Raw genomic sequence first — 27,660 nt, forward strand, 5'->3', positions numbered from 1 at the left:
CTTTTTTCTCTCTCTCCACCCTCCACCCCCCTCCCAAAGAGTAAGGGGTGGACAGATAAAAGAGGGCAGCAGCACGGCACCCGACAAGAGCATTTTTAAGTAGGCTGGCTGCAGTAAGGCCCCATCCAAACCCCCGCGCACCCTGGAAAAAAGAGTCCCGCTCTCACTGCGGCACCACCTCCTGCATTTAACGTGCTCAGAAACAGGCAGTCCTGTAAGAGAAGCTTATATCAACAATCTAACCTCGTTTGGTTATTCCTTTCTCTCTACTAAAATTTACAAGTATCAAACTGACCAAAAAAACCCAGAAAATTAAGTTCAGCATTCATCTCCATAACTGTGCTCCACACCACAAATTTCCTTATTTTAGGAAGAACCTACTTCAAAATAAGCAAAGCAAAATAAACACTATTTCTGACTTCTCAAGTTTTCCTGACATGTCTTAACTAGCTTCCTTAGAGTCTGGCCCAAAAGACAACTTAATTAACAAAAAGTAAAGAGCTTAGAGAAAAAAATGTCTTTATTATTAACCAGTTTTTTTTTTTTTTGCACTGGATTATGTGCCTATTGGCCAGGACTGCTAAATAACATCTACACAATGTTTCTTTCATGTTTCAAGAATTGGAAATAACTGTACAAGGTTAAAGTACAAAAGTACACAAGACAGTGGACACGAAATATCCATGTATGAGTTTATCCCATCTGCTGCTTGGTTTGAAAAGTAGAACTTTAACTAAAAAATACTGTCCTTCTATAGTTCTGTCAAGTTTAATGAAGTGGGTATAACCTAATTACAACACTAACACCAGTATCACTGATCTGATATTTACAAAAAAAATTGTATTTTTCAATAAATTAAAGTCAATGCAACACCCATGCAAGCTAGAATGCTAGCTTTTTGGTGAACAAGGACCCAACATTTGAACAAGAACCTTCCATAGTCCCAAACTTTAAAACGGCTTTCCCCACCCGCCAACTTTTTTCAAACTGTATCCATTCCTCGCATTGAAGATGTAAACCCCAACCCCATTCCTCTTTGCGTATGAGTCTGTGATCTTGCCATTTCATACTGTGCGTCTAAATTTCTGAAAACCTCCTCCTGTTGTTTCAGCGTTTTGTAACTCTCTTCATCAACGGAACTACAGCCAGCTTCATCCTCACTCTAGAAACAAGACAGAAGAAAACAAACATTAGCTGTGTAGGCAGTGGTGCTTTCATATACTACAGGTGTCCTAAACATAATAATTTTGCTTTGCTGTTTCAAAGCTGTAAGAATTCAAGCATTTAATTTTGTTGCTGGAACATTCTAGTGTAGCTTTCCTCTCACAGTCAAGAAACACGTAGAGGCCTTCATCCAGGTCCTTTTTCTAACTCATTCAAATAAACGTATCTATACAAGGTCGTGTTGTTTATGATATTATCAATATTGATTACAGTTACCACTGTTGTAACAGATCGTAACAGTTGCCTTGCTAGCCAGAAACATAATGGAATTCTAGAATTTGAACTGAATTCACATTTGGACACTGCTTGTGAACTTTAATGAGGAATACTTAAAGTTTTAACTACATCAGGTAGTATCAGGTCAACATCTTTACCAGTTAAAGTGTACTTAAAAAAAAAAGAAATTGCCATCCCTACAATTAATAATAAACTTAATTACACATTCAGAACTCGTTTTACCTTAATGCCCATCAGTTTTCTGAATTTGACATTTTGGTCCTTGTTTCCAAAATTTAATTTTTCCCATATTTCTGCAGACTGTGATTTGTCCTGTACAAGTTAAAAAAAAAAGATATATCACCTTCTCATGTAAGTTTCTGTTAGTATCACAATACAGTAGCAAGCAAAAAAAAGCAGTATTGAGTCCGTTGTGCAGCACTAGCATAGTTGGAAGTAAAAGGTTTCCAAGTCACGTCTGACACATGCAGCATCCTCACAGAAACTCTTTGTGAGGGAAGTCTACGTAACCATACGTTTCAAAATGGAGGTGTATTCTTTACTTGGGCAGATTGCACTAATTTCTATAAAAGTTTGGAAACCTTGTCAGAATGCAAACTTCAAGTGAATTACGGAAAAATGAAGTTGGTTATTACAATTGAGCAATATACAGCACAACGCAGGAGGAACTGCTTAGACAATATTCAGGTTTCTTCTTCCCTCCCTTTTGCCTCCCACCAACGTGACATGAACCAGTTTCAGTTTTTCACATCTTATGAAACAGTCTATGAAAAGCTAAGTAAGCTTGTTACGTAACAGACACACGATGATAATTAATGTAACAAACAATTCCATACTAGCACAGAGTGTTGAAAGACAAAAGTAAAAATATTAAAGTGCCAATTTTCCACAGTATCAGCACGCAAAATCTGTACTTAAATCCAGTGAATTTCTGAAAAAGCAACTGTCACAGAAGCCTTTTTTATTTGATGGCTTCTGCTTCACTAATTGCAAGAGCATTGCATAAAGTTTGAAGGCTTATTTATATTTCTCCTGAAAAGTTACAAGCAAGGTTTGCAGACTTGTTTTTGAAGTCTGGAATCGGACAGGATACAACAATCAAATGAAAAACCTCTACAGTCATAGAAAGGAGTGGTCAATTATAGTTCCTATAACTTAGCCATCACTTTTCAGTAAAAATGAGACCATCTGCATTTGATTTTTAGTTGCAAGTTGTAGGCAAACTGCCAAAAGTAGCATTAAGATCCAGTTATACCTCTTAAGATTTACGACAGGGTTTTTCCTAAGGCTTGTGTCACAACCATCTGCCATTCAAGGTCTAGTTATCTTAGTCCTTTCACTCCTCAAGTTTTACCTCTGGATGCTCCTAACAGATAAACGTTCTAATAGGTAGGAAAGTAATTTTGCTGCAAATTAACATTAATAAGCATCCTTGAACTATCTGAGTGAAAGATGCTTCCAAACAAGTATTATGAAAGTAAGAAAAAAGACAACATTACCCCTTCCTTTTTGCCTTGCCAAAGCATCTTCCGCTTTTTCTCTTGCTCAGCAAATTTCATTGGGTTCACTGCTGCCGGGTTATAATAGCTAGGTACAGCTATTCCAGTCTCTGCTAATGCTTTTGCTTGTAGTGCTGCCATTTGAGCTGCCATCGCTATTTGAGGAGTTACTTGTGTTCCCGATGCCAGAAGAGCAGCAACATTAATAACAGAACCTCCAGTAGCTGCAGCCGCTGAAGAAGAAAGGTAACTTGCTATCAGACAATAAGTTCAGCCTTTTTTGTTTTTTAAGAAAAAAAAAAAAAAACAAAACACAACAAAACCACAACTTAAACCAAACACCACGAAAAACCAGCAAATACTTCCCTTCATCAGAAATAAGTTGAATATGTCCCAATAACAAATGTATCATAAAATACATGTTATTTGTAAATTAAGAAACAAGCCTCTAATAGTTTCAGTAAACCAGAACTGAAACTGAGGTACCTCATGCTTCTAAATACCCCTGAGCTCGTAGTATCTTTCAAATTCTTGCCTAATGATGCATAAAGGAAGGGTCCAACAACTATCATGAAATTGTTTATCAGCCTAAGGTACAACATTTCTGTTACTGAGTCAGGAATATTCGGTAAGAAATCCTGATCTGTTTTGGTTGAGATTTTATGTTTGTTGGGTTTATTTTGATTTCGTTTTTTTCAAAAGTTTCCTAGTTCTAGTTGCGGTTCTTATATATGGACTAAGTTAACAATTACACAAAGACAGACAACTTGCACATCTGTTGGATAGGACTGTAACATTCAGCACATAAGCCTTTCACACTCAGAGTTTTGTTTAGGAGTTAATATAAAATACATGGACTACCTGCAGCCATTTCTTGCTGCTTCTGTTTTTCAACCATTTCTTTCTCTCTCTGTTCTTGCAGTTTCTTTGCTCTTTCCAGTCTAGAAGTAAGCACATGAGAATAAAAATATTTAGACATGCAAAATCAAGAGCAGCAGCTTACTTATGCCACATATCATTAAAGTTATAAGAACTTCTGACCTTCTAGCTAACGCTTCCTGTGCATCCATAGCTGTATTTCGTCCTCGAAAAGGTGGCGGACTTGGACTCCGGCTGTGACTCCTGCTGAACCTTCGGGGCTTTTCAATTCTTTTCTTTCGCTCTCTGTAACCAAATTTGAACAGAGTTGTTAAAGTATATACCTTAACAAGATACTTATGCATATACCTTAACACTTCGTAAACTATTTGATCACAACTCGAAAAAAACTGTTTAATGATAAATTTGGAAAGCTCTCAAGAACAGATTTCACAGAGATTGTACTAGAACAATATAACAGTCACGCTTGCCTTGTAACAAAAGAGCTAAAACTGAAGATTTAAAACTACAAGATGTAACAGAACGTGTAATTCTCAGTATTCATTTACCCTCCTATAGTGTTTTGAGCAAATACATCTGCTCTAGAGATTTTCATTCTAAAATCTGACGTGAAAACATTGTGTAACTTTCAGTAAAGCCAATTGGAAGAAAACTGCAAAACAGATCAAGTTACAAGAATACTTTAAAATCATGAAAGACCTCACAGTACTATAATTATGTTAAAAATGAGCATTTTGAAGAGGCTAAATTAAAAAAATTGCAATATTACTCAGGGAAATTACTATTTCTCTCCCCTCTGTATACTTTTCACTAAACGTGCTTTGGACAACCGTTTGAGGGAGGCTATCAAGCTAAACATCAGAGCAGGTTTAAACACGTGATTTGTCTCAGGTGTGTTCTTGAGAAGGACACTACTGTGTGGAAAACTACAACGTATGCAAGATATAGAGCCTAACAATCTGAAAAGAATCCAGTTAAAAATACTTTTAAGCAAAAAATACCGTAATAGTCAGTTCAATTCTCCTGTATTAACCTTCTCCCCACCTCCTCCCCAGTAGAAGTTGCTCTTATGACACATATCTAGTCCCATCTAAGCAACAGCCGCTCAAAATGCACAAGTGAAGTACTATTAGCAGTATTTCTCCTTGTCAAGATCATTAGTATGAACATTACAAGAGATAAAGGTATATCCCTGTTTAAGCCTCTGACACTGATGTTTTAAACAAAGAAGTCAAAGATACTGGAAGTGTTCAACAAAGTTTAAATTACAGGAGATATCACTCACATTTTTCACAGATTTGCCATAAACAGTAAGTTGAGATACACAAAGATATTTCTGCAAATTCATACTTAAATGTTATTATCAATCATTTGAGATAATACCTAACTTGAGACAATAGCTAACTTGAGAACAGCTACTTTAAACGACATTCACATATTCTGTTTCTTCTGTTTGCAACTTGGGCAGCATCTACAAACATCATGAAACGCAGACGGAAGTTACAAAGAGAGATCCTTGTTTACATGACAAATCTGGTAGAATACAAAGGAGGCAAGACTTATCTTTTCATAGAAGATGACAAGATGCAGATTCAGGCACTGGGAAGTGACAGATCTGCATTCCTGAGATAAGATGTAATGCATGTTTCAAAGATACCTTCATTTTTCCCGTGCTGACTATTGTAGTTTGGTCTTGTCTTTGGTCTGATGCTTTATTGCACTGGTAAACATCAAGGAAATAAATATTTGAGCTTTTGTATTTAAGTATTTCCACTCGAGACAAGCAGATGGTGTCACGTTTTCCACCTAGCATTTAATCAGAGCAATGCCACATAAGAACTGCCAGGAGAGTTTACGTGCTCACAGAACAAAGAGATTAGTTCAAATGCTACTGAGGACAGATCACTTGAAAACGTGAGCTTGAGATTATGCAAAGAACCATCAAGAGAAGGTCAAGCTCTACTATTCACAAATGCTTCTGTCATAGACTGTTAACTGTAACCCAACAAATATTGCATTTTGTGAAGGAGGAAAATCATTTCACAACTGAGTTTTAACAGGGTAGGCTTCCACACCATGTTTTATCTGGCTTGTGAAGATTTTTCCTTGAGGCTGCCCCACAATTCTCTTTCCAAAAGCTTTATCAGAGCCCAGAACTTGATGAAGTGTTCTAGCTACTGTTAAAAAAAGACTTATGCCTCACTTATTTTCCTTCTCTAGGATTCGCGAGACAAAAACAGTACTTAAAAGAAATGTATTCTTGTAGTACATCCACCATTATCCAACAAAGCACGCTTCCAGTTGAACAAATTCCTAAGCTCCCTTACTCTTCCATCCCACATTTGCTGTTCTGTCTCAGGTAATCTGAATTCCACTGCAGAAGCAAAAAACTGTTCTGGGATGCAAAGTTTTCACAAAGCCATTAAACATAAAATGTTCAAAATTATTTTTAAAAACAGTAAGTGCGCATCATCTACAGTACCTAGTAACAAAGGGGAACTGAAGCCTTACACATCATGCTGAAGATGGCTTAAATACCACTAAATGCAAGTAACATGTATACCAACTGAAGATCCAGCTCTACTCACCCCAACTGAAAGTTTAGTACATGCCAAACCTAAATATGTAACAAACCATGTAATTCAACTACTTCTTCAGAAAGATAAGTCTTCTTAACAGTTTCACAAGTCGTGATGTAGCATTACACGAGTGTGCTAAGTTCTTAAGTCTCCAACGATCCGCCGTAATGCTGAGTAGTCATAACAAACTTCTACACCCTTTAAATATGCAATTTAAAATACTCTAGTAAAAATACTACTAAATGAACTGGAACACTGTCAACACTTTCATGGGAGCTCTGAAGGGACACCAATTTGAATTCAAACTACTTGTTTTACTTTAAACAAGGAGGAAGGAAAAGACAGAACTGTAGTAGTCGTTAAGACATATTTCAGCTTACTCATTCAGAAAATCCTACAGGGCATTAAGAATGCAAAGATGACGCATACAAATAGACTCAGAACTCTACACTAAAATAATAAATGAAAATCAGAAAACATTAATTTCTATACAGTGATGAAAATCTCAACTCTAGCATATTCCAGGTGAGGAATATAGATCTCAACTCTGTCAAACAGACCCAGAATAAGCCTGCATGTGTCTAGCTAGAGCGTTTCAATCCGTGCTTCTAGAATTTAAGTTTAAGGAACAAATGAAAGTACCCAAGATAGGAAGAAAAATTAACATGACAAATATTCTCATGTTGAACTCGACAAAAAGGAGTTGGTCTTCACTAACACAAAATAGTACATTTGGATCAGAAATAGTTTATCTCACTCAAAATTTACCTTTCCACCACACTAACTGCTAGTCCACAGACAAGAAATTTTAAAATAAAGTCTGTGGAGTTAATCAGGATTAGCTTCCTATTAGTGTATCTGTTCTGACAGCCAGTGATTCCCAGTTAAACTTCTCTTTTATGATATATACACAAAGAGATAAATACAATAGTATTTCTAAAGCAGTGCTCTGCCAACCACACTACTCTTGTATCAAACACATGAAAGGGTTAGTTGTATCTTATTCTTCATTTTTCCCCCACCTAAATAATTTATTTAAAATAGTAAATTCAGTTGTGGTATAAGAAACCAAAACCAGTTTGAACTCTGGTAATCATTACTACTCAAAATATTATTCACTTTCCTTCTACTTTTATGAGTCAAAATTTCTATAATGGTGGATTTGTAAGATACTCACAAAATACCTAGTTAAGCATGACTCCATTCACTTAGCATCAAGTCATGCTATGAAGAGCCGAGAATCTGAGACACTCAAGCTGTGTAGGACAAATGTTACCTTAACTGTATGCAAACCACCCAGTACTTAACCCACTGTACCAATAAGGCTCTGTAACACCACATTTAGTTACACTGAATAGACATTAACTGGCAAACCCATCATTCTTCTATGTGTAGCCTGCCACAGAACATTCAACCAAACACCATCACTAAGCATATACGGAAGTTAACACTCACCTGCTTCTACTCCTACTTCTGCTTTTACTTCTGCTTCTATATCTGTGTCTTGATCTTGATCTAGAACGAGATCTTATACGTCGTTTTCTCTCTCTGCTGCGAGATCGGGATTTTTTCCTATCACGACTTCTACTACGATGACGTCTGAAACACACGTCCCAAATTCTTACATATATTCTCACGTTTAAATTCAGCTTCTACTTAAAAACTTACATACAGGTTTGTCACCACAGGGCAAAACGCATCAGGCAGGGTGGGGAGACTGCAAACTACACACAGAAGAGTTCAAGCCTGGAACAGTTTAAGTTGTAAGACTAGGAGATGAAATGGGAAAGGAACCAAACACTACTAACAGCCACAACAGACAAGTGAGTTACACAGATTTTATGTAAACAATCACACCCATCAACACAGCTGTTTTTAGTCATTCATTAAAGTGTACATCTCAAAACAAATACAGCCAAACGAATCTGATACAGGAGTCTTAAATTCAAGGCAATAAAACTCTCCTCCTCCCCATGATACTCCAATACCTTAGTGAAGGGATCCCCAAATTTCAGCTTCAGAGTCACACGTAGGCCCTCAGCATATAGCTGAAGCCTGTTCCTCGCCATCATATTTGCTACAGATTTCTCAGCTATGAGCAGAGCTGGCCGAAAAGCTCTACTGGCAGCAACCTGTTTGTTCCAAGCAACTCTCTCACCCTTACTGTGTGTCAGGTGGCCTACCGCGTAAGAAGGCTCAGACAGCACTGTTTCTGGCTGAGTTCTTGATTTAGGAGGTAAAAAGCCATGACATTGCTAAGGCATATTTTCTTTCCTGTCACTGACAACAGGGAATATTTAACACACTGTTTATATATTTTCTATACTTTATATTCTAATTATAAACATGAGACAGATCACCTATATAATGTCTTAAAGAGACATTTTGTACTTTTACTCAGAATCAATCTGAAAAAGAATGAAGCAGCAGCAAATGCACTACCCAATGAAAACTAAAACATGCAGTATAAATTGATGCTTTAGAGTTAAATCAGGTCAGTAATATAATTCAGCTGTACTTCAGAAGTCTACACAAATTTCAAACACTGCTTTCCCAAATACACTTAAAGAATAATCATGTAAACCAAATTACCTTTCACGAGACCTGGATCTTGAATGACTCCTGCCTCTTGATGATTTTCTCTCTTTACGTTTATGTCTATCCTCACAATTTTCAGACGAATTTAGGCTCTCTCTTCCCTTGTCAGAAGAATGTTCTTTGTCATTGTGGTCTTCACATTTGTGCTTCTTGGAGGACTTCTCTTTGGATTCATGTCTTCTTGCCTGTTTTAAGAAGAAGTTGGTTCTTTCAGGAAAATAGTGCAACAAAGAGAGTTAGTATGGGTATCAGAAGATAAAAAATGATAAGTTGTGATGCAACATTAGTAACCTTAGGAGTGTGACTCAATCATGAGCAATGGCTATTTTACCTACTGCCACCAACTAACCAAAGTTGCAAATGCACGCTATAATTTTTTCCCCTTTCCCCTCCTCCCCACTATCTAAAGAGTTTCTAAAGCATCCATCAAGGTATCTTTACAGTGTTACATGGATCCATATGAGTACACAGCATTGTAACAAAACCAACTGTCACTCTCAGTTACTGTTTCCATTCTGAACACATAAGTACCTATCTATAAATATCTGATTATTTATGAATATGCATTATAGATACACTCACATTTGTAGTGAATACTTAATATTTGCCTAATCCTACCATGTAGAAACTGGCTAAAATCCATACACAGTTGCAGACATATACTATTTCACTTTTAGAACCAAAACCATTTTCTATCAATCATGAGATAATTTTTAGAGCAAAACTCTTCAGTTTTTAAAAAGCGAAGCAATAAGTTACATGGTTGACACCCCATGTTTAGTATTTAAAACCAACATGTATCACTCTGAGACCTCCCACAGTAGTTTTAAATTAAAGATATGCTGCTCCACTATACCGCAGTTTCTTCCTGCAGTGCCTCTTAAAAAAAGATTCCTTTTTATAGCTGCAATGCCAAAAATACTTAGCAAGGTCAGGCCTGATTTTTGCCAGTGTTTTCCTTAGAGACTAAGTCATGACATCAACACCTTTTCTTAACATATCCAGTTTATTCTGAAATCTTTCTAGCACAAACGCACACCCCACTTAAGTCTTATATTTAAATAACGTTTGTTTCAAGTTTTCATTTAAGCATGATACATTAATTTCACACTAAAACCCAATTCTTCAGATGGGGTTTGTTTTTTTTTTTTTGCTTGTCTAAATCTGTTAAGTACTCATTAAACCTTTCCTATAAACATAACTCTCTCTCAAAAGAAACAAGTCTGGAGAAGATGCTATAGTCAGCTTATACCCCCTTATCCAAGCCTTTTTATCTACTCATTAATATATACCCATTTCTAAGTATATTTGATTATAGTTCTTCAAGTATAGATATTTTTCCTGCTTTAGAGTATTTTATTCTTAACTCCTTGAATTGCATAAAAACATGCATGAAGTTTGAGATGTTACCTGTACATTAATTTTAAAAATGCATTTACCTAAGCAGTTGTTCTGATACGCATATTAAAAAGAATTGCTGATGTTCAGTATTTAGTCTACAGACAAAGCGCTTAATCTTGCAAATGAATGAAAACAGTAAATCTACTGAGGGACATTATTCCTCATCTGTTCACTCTGTGAAACTTAGAAACTGCTAAATACATTGTGTAAGATTAGATCCAACAGCATGGCAAAACACTGGACATAATTTTAAGTGAGGACTCTCTTTTTTTTTAAAAAAAAAAAAAACCATTAGATTTTTTTTTAAAATCATGTCTTCCAGGCACACACTTAGTAATAAACCACCATGATATCCCATAACGGATTTAAGATACTTTTAAGGGAAATATGAGTTTGAATGACTAATAGTTACCTTATCATGAAGTAGGCTTATAATTTTGCTATCTGAGTCTGCAGCGTCTTCAGTTCAGTCTCTTCGCGCATTAGCACGCTGAGTATGATTTATTATAGAAATGTTATCATGTGAGCTAAACAATATATTCAATTTCACAAAAACTCTCCTAGATTATTTTTCTTTTTTTTTTTTCCTCCTCATTTTTTAAACAGAGCTTCCATTGGAATGGGGGAAGGAGAAGTTCCTGACCCAGGTTAAAAGTTAAGGAGTCCCTCATGTGACCCAGTCTGCTACTGCCCCACATGGCTTAAGCTTCTTTGTGACTGTTTTGATGCTCCTGGTTTGCTCATTTCATCTCTTCTCTGGTGTGTAAGCCAGTTATTTTCAAGGTACTACCGATGCTGTCTCTTCTCATTCCCCTATATATACACAAACATATGTATTTATTTAAAAAGAGACAGCCCTCTGGAATTTTTGCTACTACTGTAATGTTTGCAGCTGACTCAGCCTGTTTGTCAAGCTATGACAGTCTTTACAATTAAAGGATGCAGTAAAGAGAGCTCAGTCAGGTGGGGAATTATTTTTAATATACTTAAGTAGATGGGTATGTATCCTTGAAAGTTGTGAACATTGGCCAGAACTAAAGCCACCCAAAGAAGTTTTTGCTTAATGGAAGCTCTGTGAAAGTCATCAAGAACACCATTCTACTTCTCCACATGAATTCTTTCTTTTGGCTGTTTCCACAAAAAAAAAAAAAAAAAAAAAAAGAAATTAAGTTACTAGTTTCTGAAAGCATTTTTCTATAAAACTATTACCTTGTCAACATGATGGCTGCAATCATGCTTCACTATGAAAGGATCTCCATATCCATTTTTTAAACTTAAAGTTTCCAATTTCTTGTACTTACCATAAAGTAATTTATATAGGTTTACACATATGTGCATTACTACAAAATACTTATTAATATGTATTGTACAATTACCTAAACACTACAAAGTGTTAATTACCTCTTTGCTTCTGCTCCGGCTTCTGTGTTTTCTTCCTTCAGTATCTGGAGAAAGAAACATTTATTGTTATTACCAAGTTAAAGAGGAGATCAGCTGGCTAGAACATTTCTAGTTCCCTTCAGCTATTCTACCTCCCAAAGTCAAGAATATTTAGAAAACCAACAGCACTATTTGAATATCTATTGCAGAATGCAAACTCTAACTGTTACTCCCAGTTCTTTGTTTGCATAGATTTAAGCTCCAGCAGTAAAAAAAAAACAGTCCATGTCATACTCCAGTCAAATTCTTCAGCCAGGTAACCTTATTTTTGTAACAACCATGCAAAAGTATCCCAGTATAAGCATATCTAATTAAAACTAAGACAAAGTGGTATGGTCTTCTGTTTGGTGTTGTCCTCCCACTCCATCCCCTGAACACTGATTGACAAGACCTTTCTCCTTAGCATTTCTATGATTAAAATTGAAATGTTTCAAAATAACACATTTAAGATACAAAATCAAAACTAGGACCTTCATTTTTTCCCCCAATTATAACAAGTTACAAGAGCTAAGTCTGTATATTTTTTCCAGAACAGCTTTAAAGAGATTTCAGCTCTACAAGCACATATCAGAACGTTACTAAGCAACTTTCCTTATAAGACCACCATACCTGATTTCCGTCTTCTTTCCCTTGACCGTGAGCGTGATCTTGAATAATGATGCTTTGATGTTCTGGGAGAACTAGAGGCATCTGATTGCTCCTTTTTCTTCTCTCTTTCTGGAGAGGATTTTTCTGGGGCTACTCCATCTCGTTCTGTATCACTACCCTACACACAAAGACAGAATGCTTAAAAACAAAAAACTTAGGACTGAAAACCAAGAAGAACTATTTACTTATTACTTTATTTGAACACACACTTAAAAGTATTTTCTGTGAAGGCAACCTCACGCATAGCCATCTCACTACTAGTTAGGCAACACCCTGACTGACTTGCAGTGAACTCTGTAACTGCATACAGACTGATTTTTCAAGTCTTTATTAAAGACAACTCATATATAGTAACATTTTGCTTTCCTGCTACATTAGACTGCACTTTAGTCTTACTGATAAAAGCACATGGAAAAAATAAACTGTGATCTACAGTTCGATCTGCAAACTGAACAAGAAGTGCAAATTTCTCAAATGCTGATTTATGTAAATAACGCTGAAAACAAACCAGTTGTTTTTTCTTAAACCACAACAGATACTACAGACTGTCATTAGTATATGGTGTGTTGATGGTATATTTCCTTTGCAACATGCTACAGGTAAATATTTGGATTTGTATTTAAGCTAGTGCTGTTCAGTCTGACCGATTCTTTATTCATTTTCATCTGTACAAAGATACATCTATAGCAAAACCTCTTAAAGAGTGAGAGATAAAGCAGCTGTTAACTTCTCCCTTCACATGGTATACTGATATCTAGTTCAAAACATACCAGTATGCGGACAAGAGCATTGATTGCTTAAGACTGCATCTGCAGCAAGGCTTTAACAACACTTCTGAATACTGTTGATACCCCACCCATTGTCCTGAAAACTTCAGAACATTAGATATAGAGTAGGAACTGACTCCTCTATTTGTATTCTTAGCCATTACAATCCTTGGCATTCCACATCTATCATCTGCTTATCTACACTTGCTCCTCTTCTACTCAGACCCTCCCTTTCTCATCTAAGGTTTCCAAAAGACTCAGCCAGATGAAGTTTCAAAGGAATTTAGAAATTTCTATAAATTTACATTTCAAAGATACTTAGAAGGATAAGGAGAATGCCAGCTAACAGTCTAAGTTAACTGGGTTGTTAAACATAGTACCCAAGTGAAACCGAGCCTACTGCCACATTTTCCAAGGCTACCAGTCTCACAATTTATACACACAGCTACTCATTAGTGCCCTTGTGCACTGCACCTTAGAGAAATCTCTCAGCTCTACAAAAAACACAGACAGCAAGAAAAGGCTGACAGACTTAAATAAGACTGCTCTCAGTTCTTACAAGTACAAGATTGGCCACAAGCTCACGATTTCACTGAACAAGCCCCTCACCTACTACTTTAGAAGAATCTCAAAGACAGTGCCTATAATCTAGGTGGGGAACTACAAGTTCCTAATCCTTCAAGTCCTTTTTTTAAAAAAAAGGTTATCTTAACAGGTTAAGTTATACTGAAAAAGTACAATAAAAAGAAAAAAAAGGATTAATTTTTTTCCCAGAAGTTTATGGTTATCTTGTTCTGTTTCACCACTGTTCAAACTTTCAAGACAATAACTTAAAATACCAGACTAAACACCACAAAATACTTAAAGTAACTTTGAAGAGTTTTATCACATCAGAGTCGAGTTTGTTTGGTTTTGGTTTTCTGCACTCAAGACTATTAAATAACTTCTGAAAAAAAAAAATTAACCACATCCGGTTTGATAACTACTTTTATTGGTTCTTCAACTCAATTATGGGACAAACACTTTTATGGGTTGCCAGACTGCACAAATTCTATAAGAGAACAAAACTACACTCTTAGACCGTGTACGAACATAAAGGACAATGATAACTACAGCAGAGGCATTTCCTATTGATATTAACCGTAACAACAGGAGGATGGGGCAAATAATTAATCACTGAGTGTAATAAGACGCTGAGAATAGCAGGCCTGTGACCAAATGCTAAGAAAAATAACAGGACAGGGCAAGCTACACGAATGAAAACTAAGCATGGCCCAAGCGCCCAATCGATCGCCTCCCTCCTACCCTCCCAGGGAACCTGTGCCCCACAGCTCCTCTGAGAAACGCCCGCTGCTATAGCCACACCAGTTCTCTCCCCGGCAAGAAAATAACAGAACCAGGGTCACGAGGCCTCTTCACTTCTCTCCAAGCCCAGAGAAATTAAACAGAAACTTCTGGAAACAGGGAGAGAAATAACGGGTGAAAAGCAGCCACCCTCTCCCCGAGGCCCATCATGGCGCCGGTAAGCGAAGGAGAGGCGGGCGCCATTTTGTCTCTCCGCGCACACGGCTTCCCGACCCAGCCCTCCCCATCTCACACGCTCTCGCCTCCCGCCCCGCGGCAAACCTCTTCCCAATTCCTCTCTCTCCAAAAATCCCGGCGGCGAACACCACTTACCGCCATAACCGAGCGCCCGGGACACCGCTCCCCCTCAACAACTCCTGACAAGAGGCTCAACCTCCCTCACCAGCCGCCGCCGTTGCGCTCGCGAACCGAGCCGACGCGACGCGACGCGCCCCGCCCTCCCTCTCCCTTCAGGCGCCCGGATGTAACCATGGGGAGGGGGAAGGCGGCCGGGAGCGAGGGAGCCGCGGTGCATTCTGGGGGCGGAGAGCAATTAGGCGGTGTCTTAGCAACGGTGCCGCTCGCCTTTGGAGGAAGCTTGGGCCACGCTGCGACCCGTAGCGCCAGCCGGGGCTCCCGCCAATTTGAAAGCCTGGAGGAGCGCGGCAGTGGTTTGTCACCGGCCTGCGGGGCCGCGGTGAGGACACGGCGGGGACGGTGCGCGGTCGCTGTGGGCAGGGGTGTCGGCTGCGTGGTGGGGAGGGCTCTCTGGCACTGAATTTCCTTCAGCTTCGGGCATGAAATTTGTCCCCGCTGAGCTGCGTTCAGTCGGGCCCGCTGGAGACGTCAGCTGGGAGCCACATCACTCTCGCGGCTTAGTTTTGTCTTTCCTAAACAAGCAGTTTGCCTTTAGGAGGCTTCTTGTGCTATCCTTCCTCCTAGACGCAGAATCACGATAGAATAATAAAATCAATAACTTGCGTGTGATCGTATAACTTTTTTAAAGCTCTCTCCTTACATTTTTATCATAGGTAAACATGTGGAATGATATTGAACTTCTTGCAAATGATGACACAGGGAGTGCACAGCTCCCTGTAGGTTTAGAACACGAATGTGGAACTGCATTGTACCAAGTGGATACGCTACTTCAAATCACATCTTCAGAAAAGGTAGAATTCATCAAAGCTGCGTTTTTCTTTTTCTTAATAAGAACCAGAACTTCTTTGTCATATTTTCTAAAGCATTTAAATTGTTGTTAAATTGCATATAACAACCTTTTTCTTCTTAGGTCGCTGTTAATCCGCAGTTGTACGTGTGCAGCTCAAGGGATGGCAGTATTATTGTTGTTGACGGATCGGTGGCACTTCTTGATAGTACTGGGCAGTCTCTTCAGATGCACATTCAGTTTGGTAAGCTCACTACCTTGGAATTCAACTGGAAGTTAAAACTGACTTTTAAAATACATATGCTAGGCTTCTATAGAAAATATGGCAAGTATCTTACATATCTAACTAGCCTGTAAGAGGAAGTATTATAATAAGTACCTAAATAATAAAAAGTGATTGCTGATTCTATGTACAATTAACTAAGTATTTCTGTGCATTTTAATTTGAATGCTTGCTAACTTTTCACTGAAATGGGAACAATGGATACCAAAATCACTCCCTATATACCGTTTCCTGTACTTTGTTTAATCAAAATAAATAATTTTGAAGACATTTGGGACATTGTATTGTCTAATTCCTATGTTTCAAATATGAATGTCTATTCATTAAAAACAAATCTTAATATTTGATATTTTGCTGTGGAACTTTTCAGATACTAATGTGGATGTAGTTGGTATGTGTCAAGAAAAGCAATTTCTTGTGGTCGGTGAGAGAAGTGGCAATTTCCACCTTATTCACATACCATCAAAACAAACCTTGCTAACTAAGGTACAGTAATGTTTCTATTCTAATTTTGCTGAAAACTTGTTATTCTCAGAATCCCATGAGTTGTTTTTTTCTTTCTTCCAGTTATCAAAATATAAACATTCTCATGTTTTGAACGTATCTTGTACTTCGAACAAACAAGATTAGAAGGACACTTTTGTTCCCACAAGTAATGAATAAGCAAAATATATTTAGGAGTGGCATGTGTAAACAAGAACCAGTTCTTCATGAAATAAAAAAGTGTAAAGTTTGAACTGTTGATCAGTATTTAAAATATTTTTTTTCAGATAAAATACAGAATAATAGTCTAATAGTCTTTATGTTGATTCTATTTTAGGTTTTGGTTGAAAAATCTTCAAGAGAAAAGACTTACTTAAATCTCTTTATTGAAAAAGATAATGCAGATGCAGGTAAGAATTTTTTTTTTTTTTTTCCTTGTCTCAATTTTTGTGATTTTGTTCCCCTTTAATGTTTCCCAGGGAAAAAGACTATAAAATAAATAATCAGATACAGCTTTACTTTGCATTGCACACATTAAATGTGCTTTTCTTAAGGCTTTCGTGTAAAGATATTTAGTTTTCATAAATTATTTTACAAATATCATAGAAAACAAATATTCAGAACTCAATACTCCTTTCTTTTGAGACTGCAATAAACATAAGAAAATGCTTAAAAAAGGATTCCTTTTGTCTCCTTCTTCTGTTAGACTTCAGATTTCAGTAGGTCCTGCTCTATAAGATCCTAGTCTTGTTCTGTCATGATATAATATATTCAAACCTAGTTTTGTCATGATAACAGAATTTGCAGTCTGGTAGATGCCTACAAAACCCATAATTTTAAACAAAAGTACAAACTTATTCTACTCTTTGTTGAAGATGACAAATTTTTTGTTTAAAAATAGTCTAGGCTATTGGTCAGATTTTTTTGTCAGTTATTTAACTGCCCCTATTTATAAGCAAGTAGTCTCTTTACGGTTATTGAATATTCAAGTTTGAAATTTTTGTTGGTTTTTTTTTTTTTTTTAGGTGTTTATCATATGTTCATTCTCACAAGCAGTGGATTCTTCTGCATTATGTGTCTCCCCCTTGCTAAAACACAGGAAGGTAGGATGATCTACAAACCGCTTGGGATTTCCATTTGAACAAGAAGAGCTGTACTAAAAAAAGCTTTTCCATGCATCTTTCTAATGAGAATAAGATATTGAGTTGGAATTTTCCATGTAATCTTAGTTCATTTTTAAAGGCAAACCGACATGCAACTAGTCCTGTAATAAAATTATTTTTGTATTCTTCCAATAATTCCTTTAGTTTATGATTCTCTGAGTCACTGCTTTAGAGAGAGTACTGAATATTATGGAAGCAGGATTTTAAGACATATTAAGTCTTACCTATATTGAGGAATATTGGGAATAATTTAAAATTTTAATACTGTATAAGTATAGTTATTAGTTAATTTTCTGTAACTTAATACTGTGATCAATAGAAATAGACCCTGTCAAAGTGTTTTTCGGCATAGTCGAGTTAGGATTAAACAATGCTATATGACATTTAGTAGCTTTTTTTTTCAATTTTGAAAAAGCTTACTTAACACTGATTTTTTTTGCTTTTTAATGTAGCAATTGACAAGATGGATATGATTACGGCAAAGAAAGTAAGAACTACCTGCTAACTTGTAACGTATGCGTTAAATGCAGACTTTGTAACAAAACTTCGCTCTGTACATTTCGTTGCCTGCTTACCAGTTTATTATTACAACTCGTAACTATGATTATTGCTTTTTTGTACATGGAGAAGTAAGCAGTTCAAGGTTTTATCTGCTGTTTGTATAAACAACTTTTTTGCTTCCTCTTTTGTTTGCTTTCCCTTCATCTTCTACTCCACAAGTTACAAGGCCAGATAAAGACAGCTTTCATTTCCACAGAAGAGTATCACAGCCTCGGCTGTCAGAATTTTGTGATAAGTAACTCCGTGAACAAAATCCATTTGATAGTTGGGGTAAGTACTAAGAATGTGTTTGTAACATTTGTTATGTGATCAGTGACAGTGTTTTTTGATCTTCAACAAAATTTCTCTCTAGCTGGTTGAAAAAGAAGATAATAAAGTGTTCACACTAAGATGTTTTGTCTTTCATTTTCATCACCCTAAATTTAAAGTTTAGCAGGTGTGCAGTCTGTGCGTAGTTTTTCTCTTAAGAAACTGTTTTCATTTCAGAACTTGCTCTGTTATGATGAATGGGGGAAAAATATTTTCACCCTGGTTGCATGACCTTAGTAAATCGCTGTGGTTCCCAGCCTGTGCAGGCTAGTCTGTTTATGGTCTTGTCCTTCATTCAGCTCAGAGACAAAGCCAGAGTTGGCAAGAGTCTTCCAGTCAGGTTCACGCTCAACAAAGGCTTGCCAAAGTAACAATCAAGGTCTCAACTGAACAAAGCCCTTAACTATGAATTAAGTACAGGGACTAATAAAAAAAAAATAAAAGTACAGACATGTTTTGAAATGTTATTTTGGACTAGAAACAAGTTTTCTGAGTTAAATGACTGAAGCCTGTTGAATTTAATGTAATTTTTCTCCTTAGGTTCAGTGTACATTTCATTCAGGTTTTATGTCCTAATTGAACGGAAAGTGGATGTTTTGAAATATGGCTTGCTCTTAGAGAAGCTAATTGTTTGGGGATGCTGACTGTAACAATTACTGTAGTTAAGGCCACTCTTGAAAGGAGAAAGAGTAAATAAAAAAAAAATTATTTTTTCTGGACATCGACATTCACTGGGAATAAAGTTTAAGTTAGTTTTGCAGCTTTTTTTTTTTATAAGTTGTCCTATAAGTTAAAGATCAATTGAAGAAGCACACCTGTCAATGGCCAGATTTCTAATGTATAACTCCATTTTATTTTGCCTTTACTAACAGGGTAGAGGCGACTACGTACTCTCCAAATGGGAGGTAGACACTACCACTAACCTGGTGTCCCTTCGAAGTTTTGCCGATTCGAGTCTGATCAAAGGTAAAGAAGGAGGGTTTTTTTTGTTTTTATAGACAAGACTAGAATTCATATTTAATTGCAGAAAATATTACAACATTTTCAGTTATTTCATTTTTTTTTAGTAAATACACGTATACCAAATGAAACTTCTTGTAAAGGAATAGCCAAAGTGTATCCTTCAAAATAGTTGAGTTTAACTTAGATACATACATCACAATTCTGTTTAAGCTAAACTTTTCATAAACCTAGGAAGTTAAATGAGGTTAAATATCTGTATGTTTCCAGGGCTTGGTTGTGCAGTTTAACACATTTTTTGCTTCCAATACATTTCCCAAGAAAAATAATAAATTTATGTGACTATGGATATTTTTTAGATGCAGCAAAACTTCAAGTTCTTGACAATCTGCTGTTTGTTTTAGATACAGAGGTAAGTGTAATGATTTGGTTTAGTCTTCATTTTACAGTATCCTTCAACCAGCTATATTTATTCTATAAAATTAAGTTGTTTATGTTTACAGAGGATCTTGATCTTTCTGTGTTTTTTTTTAATTCTCCTAGTCATTATTTAAGCTACGGAATGTGTTAATATTCTGCTCAAAAAAAGATAAAAACTATTTTCTATAAAGAAAATATGAAGTCTATATCTGGTTTTCTTTTTTTAAACCTAGAATGTCTTAAGCATGTGGGATGTTTATTCTCTTACTCTAATTTGGGATTGGCCTTTAATACATATAGAAGAATTTCTTCTAAGTACAGAGTCAGATTCTTCTCCAGTCATATGGTAAGTAAAGCACCAGTTCTGAAAAGTGAAAAATTGTCTATCGTTTCAGGAAATGTGCCACAAACACTTGCTTTTCTTTGGTAGTAAATTTTTAGAAGTCTTTGAAATCTTTGTAGTTGGTCAGACAAAATAATTGGACTGTAGGTATCCTTAGGTTTGTGTTGCAGAAAAGAAAATGTTGGTGCTTTCTGCTTTTTCTTGGTTTGTCTGTTTTTTTCTGCTAAGGAATCTTGAACATAACCCGTATCATTTAGGAAATGCTTGTCTAAAATAAGGTGTATAATGTTGGTTACAAGTTTGATTTTATAAAAAAGCTGATCTATCTTTTGGATATATAAATATTAAGATCTTCATTCTGCAGATGGAGAAGCCAAAATCCGGAGGTGCATGTATTGGTTGAAATATGAAAGGAATTAATGGTGACAAGCTTTTTGGCTCTTTCCATTGCTGTGTGCCAGTTTAAAAAAAAATAAGAATTGGATCCATTTGAAAACCTTAAAAATGTTAGAAGTTAAATGTATGTCCTCTACATGGTACAACACTGTTATTTTTGGGTGCACTATAGGGTTTTAAAATGTACCAGTTTCCATGGAAAACTAAATTTTCTAAATGTCAGAGGCCAGAATATTTCACACTTTTAACATAAGATCTGTACAGTATATTTTGCTTTCTTTTTTTTTCTCTCTTGTTCTGTAGGCAAGGGCTTGCCAATGTTAAACTGATAGTCATGACAATACCGGATAACAAACAGGTATAATCTCTGTGCTATATATCTGTGCTCTGTTCCTCAATTGTTATGCAGTCACTCACATAATAAAATACAGAGGAAAAAAAAATTATGACTAAATATCTGGAGTAGACAGAATTCTGAGGAGCTCAAAGTCAAAACTGGAATCTAACCATCTATACATTAGGATACAGCAAGGGAGGGACGATTGCGATGTCTTATGGTGGTGACCAGGGCAAGCTGCTCTGCTGTTTGGGTTTTTTATGGATCGTTAGGTCTTTGTTTCTTTGCTTTTTTTAATGGTAGGCAGATAGGGGAGAGCTGCAGAACTTGTCTTATATACCTTCACAAATTTATTTACAGCGGTATTCTCTGCTGTATTGAGCACCTACCTCCATGAACATTAACTGGAGTCAACTGAAATAGAATACCAGGATGAAACTTATACAGTTTTTAAAATAAAACCTGTCTGATTATATATAATAGGCCAATATATAGAGGCAACATATAAAACTTCATTAAACTTTCTCAAATTGTAGAGATCTGCTTTTTTAATAAAAACTTATAAAAATAGTTCCTTGTAACTTCACAAAAATCCAGCAGTGATTCTGCAAACATCACTCTGTTACCAGTGTATCAGGAAAAAAATTTCTAACTTGTTTTTTTGTTTTCCCCTTTTTTTAATAGATGAGAAGTCTCATGGTTTTCTCATTGCCCACTATGCAACTGCTTTATTCTTTGGAAGTATCTATTGTTTCTTCACTTGTTCAAAGCGGGATTGGCACAGTACGAGTAGATGACTTTTTTGTTGTTCTTTGAATAAATACAGTTATCTTAATAGGTATAATTATTAAAGAGGGTACTGTGTTATTCTTGTTAGATCAGAATGAATTTGTGCTAGAAACTGTGCAGGAACTATACAAAGAAAGAAGGATACAATATATAGAAAACTGAACAGTTTAATTCTAGGCTCAGATCTATTGCAATGTTTAATGCTACTGCTAGCTGTTCCTGCTGTGGAATGTTGCACAGAGATCAGATTCTAAAAGATGTGAAGTTGGATACAAAGTGAGCTGCTTATAGCTTTAACAAAATGACAAAGTGTAATTTTGAGAAGACTATTCACTCGTGGAGGATATTCTGGTAATAATTCGGCTGGGATAGCAGAGTGGCTTCAGTCTGTTCAGTTAAGGCCCTCAGAAATTTTAAATGGTGGAAACTATCTGAGAAATAACATGATAAGCATTTAAAAAAAACCCAACAAACTTACCTGAGAGAAAAGCAGTGGTTTGTTTGTAGATTAAGAAGCATTTAATGCCTTACAGTTGTGCTTTCTTATGACTGATTTCCCTTACCCCCTAATGATTTCTGTTATTCCATGCTGCAGGATACAATATACTTCTTGGAAGGAATTAATGAAAACCATCAGATGTAAGACAATGTTTTGTTTCTTACTAGATCATTATTCTATAAAAATGGCAATTATTTCTACATATTGTTGTTTCATAGTTGGTAAACTCAAATGGTTCTCTCTCATCCTCAGACCTTCTGAAGGCCCGGTTTCTATTGTTGTGATGAGAAGTTTAACTGAAGCCTTGCCGGAAAATAGGTACTAGTTTCTGTGAAACAGTTCCGTTTTGTTGTTGGTTTGGGGGGGGGGAGGGGGGGGGTTCTTTGGTTTGGTTTTTTTTTTTCTGTGGTTTGGCACTTATATTGAAGTAATGCATTTTATTTCACCCCTAGACTAAGTCGCTTACTTCACAAACACAAATTCACTGAAGCAGAGAATTTTGCTATTCAGTTTGGACTAGATGTTGAGGTAAGTTGTCCGTTCATGATAAACACATATGGACATCAATTCTTATAAGTAAAGTTCTTTCCCTGTAGTCCAACAGAAAGTATTAAAAATATTACAAATATAGTGACTGGAATGTTACCTTACAAAGCAACTCACTATACTTGAAAGCTGATTCAAAATTAGATGACATAGTGAACTATCTTTTTATTTAAAATAACTAATGAACATTGCAATGAGAAGTGGCGCAGAATTACATCTTTGATCAAAATAAGTGCTGCTGGATCAGGAGAAGACACATTTGTCCCTTTATGTAGCAGGAAACAGTGTTGCTAAAAAAAAAGAGAATTTTCACATACATGTATGTATAGCTTCATTATTTGAAGAAATCAGTTAATGCAATTTGAATGTTCCCTCTGCTTTTTTGTTTTGTTTTGAGTTTTTTTGGTTGGGTGGTTTGTTTGTTTGTTTTTTAAATAAAAAAAACATGCTTAGCTGGTGAGAGAAAAAGATATCAGTTGTCAGGGACTAACTGGTAAGCCATTTCTGTAATTAAATCATTCAATGTATATGGACACACTTTATCTCAAAAACATTGTGAATGAAAGTGTAGAGTTTTCAGTTGAAGACTGTCTGCTTAAAACATAATTGCATCAAACTGAAAACTGTGTTTCTATTTTTTAAACAGCTTGTATACAAAGTGAAAGCAAATACTATTTTAGAGAAACTAGCCTCAGCATCCATTGGAAGTTATGGTCACGAAGTCTGGTTGGATCTTGTGAATAAAGCCAAAGAAAACTTGCAAAAAATTCAGGTATGTTTTTATTTCTATAGTCTTTCTCTAATAACGTATTTAAAATTATCAAGGAGCTTGGAATTAATTTCAGTTGTTTCCTTATGCAAACAGGATAGTCAATTTGTTGTGGATTACTGTATAAATGCGCCATGGCCACTGTATGAAACCACTCAAGAAATGTTGAACTACGCCAAAGTCAGAGTAAGGGGTTTTATTTGTTTAAATTGCTTATACTCATCTATTCCTATTACCTGCTTCTGTGCAACTTGAGGGGGGGGGAAACATCATCACACCAGTTACAGTCATTCAAAAAATAAACACGTTATAAGTTGTAGGGCAAAAAAGAGCTCACAGCTTTATTTCCACATCAGAAAGCAGATTTTAGTTAAATATTGATTTCAGGACTAAAAGCTCAAAATAGTTCACCTTTGTTTTCGTTATTTCGGTCTTTGCTGCCTTGTCAAGCAGAATCAGAGAGATACATATTATCTGTCTGATCCTGCATACATGTAGAAATCCAATCAGAGTCCAGTCTTTTAAAATAAAGACTCCTGTTTACAGAGGTGCTAAGTTTTCGCTTGTGACTTTATGAAATTGGTAATACTCTCTGGCATGTTCTGCATGTACTGAGTTGTCAGCTAAACCATTTCATGTATTTGTTTCAGATCTTGAAGAAAGACGATAGAACCATTGCTCCATCATCTGATGGGGCTCTGGTATCCATAACTGAGGTGAGGACAAACTTCTTGGGCCCCACAGTATCATATGATAAACAAGTGCAATGCAGAATTTTAAAAACTGTACTACTGTTGAACTTTTTAAGTCTAAACAAGATTATATAGTACGAAAGAGAACCACAGTAATGACAGGTTTCAGAAATAAGTGATTCCTTCAGTCATAGAAAGATTCATTTTCAGATGTTCTAGAAATCAAAGGAAGAAGCTTTCTTAAGTGCTTTTAGGTATTTAATTTTGTTTCTTATTTAGTTCTGTTGTATACTGGGCAGGCCTTACCTGCCTTCAGGGAAAATCAGTGTTTACACAATTGAAATTTTGGATTAATGTTTTATTAAATAAACTTGCATATGTAATAAACTGAAATTATTGGAAAGTCTGTATTTTCCTCCATTCTTTCTCTTTGTGATGGATATTCTAACCATGTAATATCACTGTTTGATAAGACAGATACTGACCTTAAATCTCCTGTCTGCATTCAGGTATTGAGAGCTCAGGCAAGGCTTACAACGTTTTATGGAGCTTTTGGACTGGAGAAATTCAGGTTTGTTTCTGTTTGTTCATTAAGATTTAAAGTAAATTTAATTGTAATGGTTAAGTAAGTGTCATTGAAATGGTTTGGTTGTTTTTTTGGTGTATTTTTTTTTAAAATTTTATTTTTTATTTCAGTTCATTAAACTTCAAACGCTTCCTTCTCTTCCTGAAGTTTCCTGTCCTCTACTGTGGAGAAGGGAGAATGCAGAGAGCTGGAGTCATCCTATATGTTGAAAACATACATTATCATGCACCATCCTGTATAGATTTTTATATATATATTTAACATATATAGGAGGGGGTGTGATTTTATGCACACACAATCTAACACTACTGTTATGTCTTCTAGCATGGCTAGAAAAAGTTTGAGGTTCTCTCCCCAACTCCTTTACTATTGACGTATAACAACCACAGTTTCTTTTCATCCTTGCTTCTAGTGGTATTGCTTGGACAGAATTCTTGAATAACGAAGACATTTTCAAGAATATCCTTTTTCAGCTAGAAGAAGGAAACTTATCTTGTGCACAGTACCTCTGGCTTAGGCATCAGGTGAGATGGCACAGACATGTCTTTGCTATTTATGGAGGTTGTTAAGCCTGTTAAATTTTCCAGCCTTATTCAACAGAATCGGACTGATGCGGTTACAAAACAGCTCCTCAAAGAACAAGGGTCTATGGCAGAATCTCATCTATTATCACAACGATTACCTGTTCGCCTAGCTCCTTAGAAGGCTGAACTTCTTATTGATTTAAGAATAAGCTGGTATTTCTGATGTGAGAACTCATATTTCTAGGTCTGAAGGATGATAATTCTTTGATTTATTGTGGTGATTATAATCTTCCATTCACTTTCTTGCAAGCATGGCACTCATAATTTTTAAATGGACATTTGCTGGCTACCTTAAAATGCTTTAAAAACAATCAAATAGCCTCCTTACTCTGAGTGACACATTCATAATAGTGGCTGTGAGCTGTTACATTCTTTAGTGCAGGACTTTCAGTTTCATGTCTGTTGTTTTCTTAATAAGACAGAACTATAGAGCAAGTCCTAAAGTAATAGCACATGATCCCAGCACTGCAATTTGCAAAGAAATTGCTTCAATTAGGTCTTGTTTATAAAGACCAAGTTCTAGTTTTTCTTAACAGGGCTATATATTTTTTTTAAATTCATGGCTAATTACTGAGATTTTATCTTTGTGTTTGTGAAATCTGTTGCTTCTTCCTATTAGTGAAACAGCTTTACAAAGTATTAGATAAATATATACTCCATATATCTGTAATTGTTCTGTTTTAATATTTTAGGCAGATTTTGAAAGCAACTTTGATGAGAAAATGCTGGAGAACTTGCTTAATGCCATCCATTTCACTGTTCCTTTGAAGGAACTATGTTTGTGGCTTAAAAATGTTGTGATCCCTTTCTTAAGAAGAGTTGTGCCAAAGGGACAGGTAAGACTGCCTTAAATGCATAATATCATTTTCTCAGGCTAAGATAATTTTATAGCCAGACCTACAACCTCTTATTTTTGAATGTCAGAACCTTGTTCCTCTGTCTTTTAAAGGAATTCTTTTCTTTAAAGTTTATATTTAAAAATATTTATTTTAAAACAGATTTCTAATGGCAAATTTTGCTTTAATAGATAGCTCTACTTATAACTGTCTTTTTTTTCAGAAAATATTAGCAAAATGGCTGGAACAAGGTGCTCGAAACCTTGAATTAACTGATAAGGTAAGTCATCCTGCAGAAACTTTGCATGTCTTTGTTTCTGTTAAGAATAAACTGGTATATCTGATCTGAGAACACATATGTATAATGTGGTTTGCTCACATCAACTATTTTGGACAGGCAAATTGGCCAGAAAATGGACTCCAAATGGCAGAGATTTTTTTTACAAGTAAAAACCAAGGTGAAATGGGACTGACAACTTTTGGCCAGTGGACTCCTTTGGTAAGAAGTGTAGCAAACAAGGATTTCCTACTAAGAGACTTCGGAACACATGCTCTGTGCTAGAGTTGGAATGGATGGTAGTTAGGTTACTATTGTTTTTCGTGAAGATTGACTTAATTTCATGAAAAGAGCTGAGTTCCAATCTAGTTGGTTTAAAGATTTAAAAAAAAAAAAAAAAAAAAGTCAGTACAACATTAATACGCTTTAACAGATGTATTAATAGCCTAAATATGAATAAGATTCTTGAATATTCTATAGTACACAAATAAGTGAGTATTACAAAACACTTAAATTTAGAAAAAAAAACCTTTTCCTATTATCTTACCAGAATCTCTCTTGCGGCGTTGTAAGTCAATTACCCTTGTCTTTTGCTAGAGATGTAGAGAATAATTTGTTTTCTTCCTGTTTATGACAGCCCTTTAATGGTCTTGAACATTGTAGCAAGTCTTTTAATGTTTTACTTCTAACCACTGTTTCAGAGATGTACTGACTGTGAAGAGGTACGTAGGTTAAAGAAGCTGGTAAATGATTTACAAGAACTGATAAATCTGTACAGAAAATACAACTGCAGGCTGGCACTCTGTGATTTTGAAAAGGTAATTCTGCAGACACTTCAAGAAGTGCTTTTGAGTAGTGGATTGTTCTGAGAAGGAGAAAAATCTTGTAGCATGCTATTTAAAGTCAGACAAAAGAGGAATCCTGATGGATTGGTTGGTTAAACTTGTGTTCATAAGCTGCTAAAGCTTTTTTTGATATGTTGTGTTTGTTATAAATTATCTTTCAACTGTGGGTATAAGTATATAATGTGACAAGATACTATGAGA

The 27,660-nt window shown here is 35.9% G+C and overlaps 2 protein-coding genes across 3 annotated transcripts in view; one reads left to right on the top strand and one right to left on the bottom strand.

The window, feature by feature from the left end:
• Positions 1-968: 968 nt before the first annotated feature.
• RSRC2 (arginine and serine rich coiled-coil 2) lies at positions 969-15,072 on the bottom strand. Of its 2 annotated transcripts, XM_086761110.1 has the most exons (12): positions 14,950-15,065; positions 14,591-14,726; positions 12,467-12,623; positions 11,819-11,862; positions 10,830-10,907; positions 9,011-9,223; positions 7,874-8,017; positions 4,002-4,124; positions 3,822-3,901; positions 2,961-3,193; positions 1,684-1,773; positions 969-1,162 (listed from the first exon to the last, which is right to left on the bottom strand). In XM_086761110.1, exons 5-12 carry the CDS (start codon positions 10,835-10,837, stop codon positions 983-985), a joined length of 1,071 nt encoding a protein of 356 aa, XP_086617236.1. In that variant the 5' UTR covers positions 10,838-10,907; positions 11,819-11,862; positions 12,467-12,623; positions 14,591-14,726; positions 14,950-15,065; the 3' UTR covers positions 969-982. The 2 variants fall into 2 exon arrangements, with proteins under 2 accessions (XP_086617236.1, XP_086617235.1); XM_086761109.1 differs by lacking the exons at positions 10,830-10,907; positions 14,591-14,726 and having other exon boundaries at positions 9,011-9,201; positions 14,950-15,072.
• A 116-nt stretch (positions 15,073-15,188) lies between these two features.
• KNTC1 (kinetochore associated 1) overlaps positions 15,189-27,660 on the top strand; it is a 38,999-nt gene continuing 26,527 nt past the window's right edge. The window contains exons 1-25 of the mRNA XM_086761114.1: positions 15,189-15,313; positions 15,648-15,785; positions 15,905-16,025; positions 16,435-16,550; positions 16,885-16,957; positions 17,573-17,650; positions 18,163-18,197; positions 18,431-18,541; positions 19,453-19,546; positions 19,900-19,952; positions 20,194-20,306; positions 21,003-21,057; positions 21,721-21,819; positions 22,421-22,464; positions 22,577-22,642; positions 22,777-22,852; positions 23,517-23,642; positions 23,736-23,825; positions 24,290-24,355; positions 24,841-24,902; positions 25,330-25,441; positions 26,194-26,337; positions 26,561-26,617; positions 26,735-26,836; positions 27,316-27,432. Of these exons, the coding sequence (XP_086617240.1) occupies positions 15,654-15,785; positions 15,905-16,025; positions 16,435-16,550; positions 16,885-16,957; positions 17,573-17,650; positions 18,163-18,197; positions 18,431-18,541; positions 19,453-19,546; positions 19,900-19,952; positions 20,194-20,306; positions 21,003-21,057; positions 21,721-21,819; positions 22,421-22,464; positions 22,577-22,642; positions 22,777-22,852; positions 23,517-23,642; positions 23,736-23,825; positions 24,290-24,355; positions 24,841-24,902; positions 25,330-25,441; positions 26,194-26,337; positions 26,561-26,617; positions 26,735-26,836; positions 27,316-27,432 (2,142 nt within the window). The 5' untranslated portion in view covers positions 15,189-15,313; positions 15,648-15,653. The remainder of the gene's footprint in view (positions 15,314-15,647; positions 15,786-15,904; positions 16,026-16,434; positions 16,551-16,884; positions 16,958-17,572; positions 17,651-18,162; positions 18,198-18,430; positions 18,542-19,452; positions 19,547-19,899; positions 19,953-20,193; positions 20,307-21,002; positions 21,058-21,720; positions 21,820-22,420; positions 22,465-22,576; positions 22,643-22,776; positions 22,853-23,516; positions 23,643-23,735; positions 23,826-24,289; positions 24,356-24,840; positions 24,903-25,329; positions 25,442-26,193; positions 26,338-26,560; positions 26,618-26,734; positions 26,837-27,315; positions 27,433-27,660) is intronic.

This window comes from Chlamydotis macqueenii, chromosome 17 (assembly GCF_036417535.1).
Source record: "Chlamydotis macqueenii isolate bChlMac1 chromosome 17, bChlMac1.mat, whole genome shotgun sequence".
Taxonomy (NCBI): Eukaryota; Metazoa; Chordata; class Aves; order Otidiformes; family Otididae; genus Chlamydotis; species Chlamydotis macqueenii.